A 4,477-nucleotide genomic window follows, 5' to 3' on the forward strand; every position below is an offset into this window, starting at 1 on the left:
AAATTGAAAATCATTGACATGACGCCAAAATACACTCAAAACACTCGGACGAAATTTAAGCAAATGTACCAAATTAGATGACAATTAAAATTAATCCACCAAAATTAAAGTTTAACAAGTTTTGTAGTGTTTAGGAGAGCTTCGTAGAAGCATCTATGAGCTTTTTCTTCACAAAATTTTTAAATTTTATGGAAAAAAAATACTCAAAAATGTTTCTTACAAAATTTTCAAACACTACTTTAATATATATATACTAGTACTACAAAGCAAAATGAGAAAAGTCACTATATGATTTTTATTTTTTTTTAAAAGCTATGAACCTGCAATAGTTTAAGAGGCCTATCACGTCTAGGGTTTGATTGAATCAACTTTTTCAAGAGTACACATACAATATATTATTATTATTGTGTGTGTGTGTGTGTTGGTGATGGGGGGTCGAGGCAATAATGGGAGAATGGACCAGTATGCAGGCTGTGGAAGAGAACCAACATGAAGTTGTCGGTTGTTTTGCGGAGTAAAGTTGGTGTGTATCATCACAATCTCACACACCCGTATAGCCAACTTTTTATCACTCACAAGATTTATTAGCACCACTCTTTAATCCGCACTCGCAGAAAAAAAACACCCAAATACACACACACCGAACAGTGCCCGTCTGCTTTTCTTGGATGGTGGGGGTTTTTTGTGGCTTAAAATCCTTTGGATGCCTGTTGGGAAACACACAATCTTGTTTCAAGTATTTCTCTATACCTCTCTCCCACTCTCTCGTGTTGTCTGTATTCAGTTTTTTTATTTAATGTAACATAACCCTCCATTTTCTTGATTTTTAATCAGGGCCATAAAGTGTTAACTAAATGATGGTTTTGGGAAGTTTTGTGGGTTTCCACGACAGTTTCTGAAACCTCATTTGCTGGGGATGACGGTTGTTTAATAATTTATTATTGTTGAAAGGTATAATCTTTTTCTATTTTTTTTAAATTTTAGTTTAAGGGATTATGTGTTAGAATGGGTCCTACTCGAGGGTTGTACATGTCCGAATTTAGATTAATTTTCAAGATTCTTGGGTTTAATTATTTGCTTTTTTGGATTATCTTGAACTAAAAAGCCCATTTGGGGGGTCAATCATCTTTATCCCCTGTGCTCCTTCTCTTGGTGACGTATTGGGAATAGGGGCGGAGGAGTTGGTAAAAATGGAGTGGTGGGGTTAGCACTCGATAAAAGTCCAAAATCAAAAGAAGAGAAAGGCAAAAACCTCCCCATTCTTGATTGTCAATTATCTTCCGAGAATTAGAGGGGATTAATCAGGTTGTTTAACAGCAAACAGCACGAGGTTTTGATCGTGTTGATGGTGATTTAGAAGGGGGATTAGCGAGAGAATTTTGCACAAGACAAAGATTATATTTTTTTCAAGAAAAAGTTTGGTTCTTTAATGGAACGCAGAGGCCAAGCAAGGGATAATATGCTAGGGATTCAGAGCTCCATGAGCTATAGTATTCCTCCGCCGACGTCGCAAGAATCTCCGGTGAAGCTGCCTCTTGCTCCGCTGGTCGCCACCTCGGCTGACAGGAGAGGGAATGCGGCGGCGGTTCCCACCCGCCGCGGGAGTTCCATTTTCAGCCCTACCCAAATCTTGGATAACCAGAATCATCCTCCGCCGCACCTCCGCCACCAGGGGTCGACCCCTCCTCAGCTGGGGCAGAATGAGCCCAACCCAGATCCAGATCCGGCTCCCACAGCCGCCGCAACCGCTGCTGGATCATCGAATCCGAAGGCTCAGGCGCCAGCTCAACCACGAGTGTCCCCGCCGCCTCCGCCGCCACCACCACCAGCTGCGATAGCGGAGGCCGGAGCTGCTAATTGTAGCAACACCAGTACTTCCTCGATTATATTCAGAGAATGCCTCAAGAATCACGCGGCGGGCATCGGCGGACATATAGTGGACGGATGCGGCGAATTCATGGCCAGCGGAGAAGAGGGCACCCCTGAAGCGATGAGATGCGCCGCCTGTGACTGCCACCGCAATTTCCACCGGAAAGAAGTCGAAGGCGAGCCGCCGCCGCAGCAACCCTATCTCTACTACCCTTACAACCCCAACTCCGGCACCACCACCATCCACCGCCCCAACCCACTACTCCACCACCTCAACAGCACCCCACGCGGCCACCACCAGAATCATCACAAACAGCCCACCATGGTGAACTTCGGGGGCAACCCGGGAGGCGGCGCGGCGGCGGAGTCATCTAGCGAGGATCTGAACATGTTCCATTCCGGCAGCGGCGGACATGCATCGATGCAGCCGTCGATCTCAGGGTCCAAGAAGAGGTCCCGCACGAAATTCAGCCAAGAACAGAAGGATCGAATGCATGAATTCGCGGAGAAGCTGGATTGGAGAATCCAGAAACAAGATGATTCACAAATCCAACAATTTTGCACCGAAGTTGGGGTGAAGAGGCAAGGTTTCAAAGTGTGGATGCACAACAACAAACAAGCCATGAAAAAGAAACAAATCTAAGTTTCCAGACAAGAATTTTTTTTGCAGGATTCCCACTTGACAAATCCGAGGATTAATTCTCGATTAGGTGAGTCACATGATGAGATTTTTTCCTTGTTTATCATCATTTAATGTAGAAAACAAATTATTCATTAATTAGTTAAGAAACAGACCTTAAATTTGACCGTAATATTCAGGAAATAATTACTTCTTAATCAACAAATTTAAATCTTTGCAAAGCCAGAAGGTGACTAATTACATAGAATCTTAATTATGTCGGCAGATAGCTAATTATTATCTGGTAAATAAACTCCAGTTAATTAATTGGGTTTTGTTCATTTTTAAGTATTTTATTTTATATTTGATAATGAAAATTTTCCATACATGAACATCAACATTGTACTTGAAAATTTCACTCGACCAGATCTAACATTATCATCCCATGTCATATTAATCACAATTTTCTGCATAATTCATATTAGTAAGTACGATTAGAGGTCTTGTCACGGTTTTAAACCAGCAGCAATTAGAGATGATTGCAGTAGACTATCACTATGTTGAACTATATTAATAGTTACATGGTATTAATAATGTGTTATATATATCTATATATATATATATATATAATATGTATTGATTAAGATAATAAATTTAGAATTAATAATATGATATAGTTGAGTAACAAAAACTACCTAATTAATTGGATTTTAGTTATCTAATTACATAAAATCAATAAATTTGTTCATCCGAGTGCCGAAAGGCAGTGTTTGAGATTACTTTTAAAAAAATATTTTTCAGTCTAAAGGTGGTGTTTGGGATTACTTTAAAAAAATGTTAGTGAGTTTTTTCTCAAAACTAGTTACAAAAATTGACGAAACAAAACAAAATGTAAAACAAAACCATTATAATACAAGCGCGCAACACGTGCATTGGATTTCTAGCATCTTATATAACATTTGAACGTTATAATTCATTTGGGGTGTCATTGTGACATTAAAATCTATTGTCAGTGTTATCAATGCATAATGCATATTATATAATTTTGTTGTGTGGATTCATCGATAATTTCCACGCACCTCTCTACATTCTTTCCTATTTTTTCTCCAACATTTCCATATTTTATCTCAATGGTCACATTTTTTTTCCCACTCTTATAATAAAAAAATTTCCTTATATGAACACGTAAAAACCACATGAGATGATTCAACGAAGTCAAAAGGATAAACAGTCTTTAGGCAAGTCTGCACGTGAGAAAATGAGTGGCATAAAACCCTCCAGTATTTATTTTCTGAGTTTTCTTGGTAGCCTTTAATGAGGAGGAGTAAATTCTATACCTTGTCTGTATGTGCTCGTACGTTTGGAGGTCAGTATGGAGATTTATATTGTGACTGAACTTATTTAATGCCTTCAACCATAACTGCAAACTTGTATGGTGAACTTTTATATGCGCATTTAATCTCATTATGGTATCAGGAGTCAAAAGTATCAGAAGAGAGATATTATCTTATTAATTACAAAATTTAATTAATTCCAGAATTATTGATAGGATACCTGATCTAGAGACTTGGGCTTGGGTAAGATAATTTAATTCTATCTGCCCTTGGAATTATTGATTGGAGATGTCTGGAGTCTCGGTGCGATGGTTCAGTTCAATCTATCTTAAAGACATTGTCGAGACTAGGATTTTAAATTTATCTGGACTATTTATAAAGTAGTGTTTGAGATTGTTTCGTGTAAACACTTTTTAGTTTTTTTTTTTTTTTTTTTTTTACAAAATTTTCCTTAAGTTTGGTCTATCTTTTTTTATGGGTTGGATTGAACTTTATTTTTTAAATTGGACACTGAGCTATCGACGAATTGAGTTAAACAATGTATACGATATTTTTTTTATAAAAAAAATAGAACTTGGTCACTGATGGTTAAGTCGATGCCACCCACAGGGCAGTACTTGGTCACTGATGGTTAAGTCGATGCCACCCACAGGGC

The 4,477-nt window shown here is 38.4% G+C and overlaps 1 protein-coding gene across 3 annotated transcripts; it reads left to right on the forward strand.

Moving 5' to 3' along the window:
- The first annotated feature begins 437 nt into the window (after positions 1–437).
- Positions 438–2,714, forward strand: LOC140864813 (zinc-finger homeodomain protein 6-like). 3 transcript variants are annotated; one of them, XM_073269198.1, is made up of 3 exons: positions 438–736; positions 835–951; positions 1,106–2,714. In XM_073269198.1, the coding sequence occupies exon 3, from the start codon at positions 1,430–1,432 to the stop codon at positions 2,510–2,512; it is 1,083 nt and encodes a 360-aa protein (XP_073125299.1). In that variant the 5' UTR covers positions 438–736; positions 835–951; positions 1,106–1,429; the 3' UTR covers positions 2,513–2,714. The 3 variants fall into 3 exon arrangements, with proteins under 3 accessions (XP_073125299.1, XP_073125300.1, XP_073125298.1); XM_073269199.1 differs by having other exon boundaries at positions 1,318–2,714; XM_073269197.1 differs by having other exon boundaries at positions 835–2,714.
- Positions 2,715–4,477: the final 1,763 nt, after the last annotated feature.

This window comes from Henckelia pumila, chromosome 4 (genome assembly GCF_033568475.1).
Source record: "Henckelia pumila isolate YLH828 chromosome 4, ASM3356847v2, whole genome shotgun sequence".
Classification (NCBI taxonomy): Eukaryota; Viridiplantae; Streptophyta; class Magnoliopsida; order Lamiales; family Gesneriaceae; genus Henckelia; species Henckelia pumila.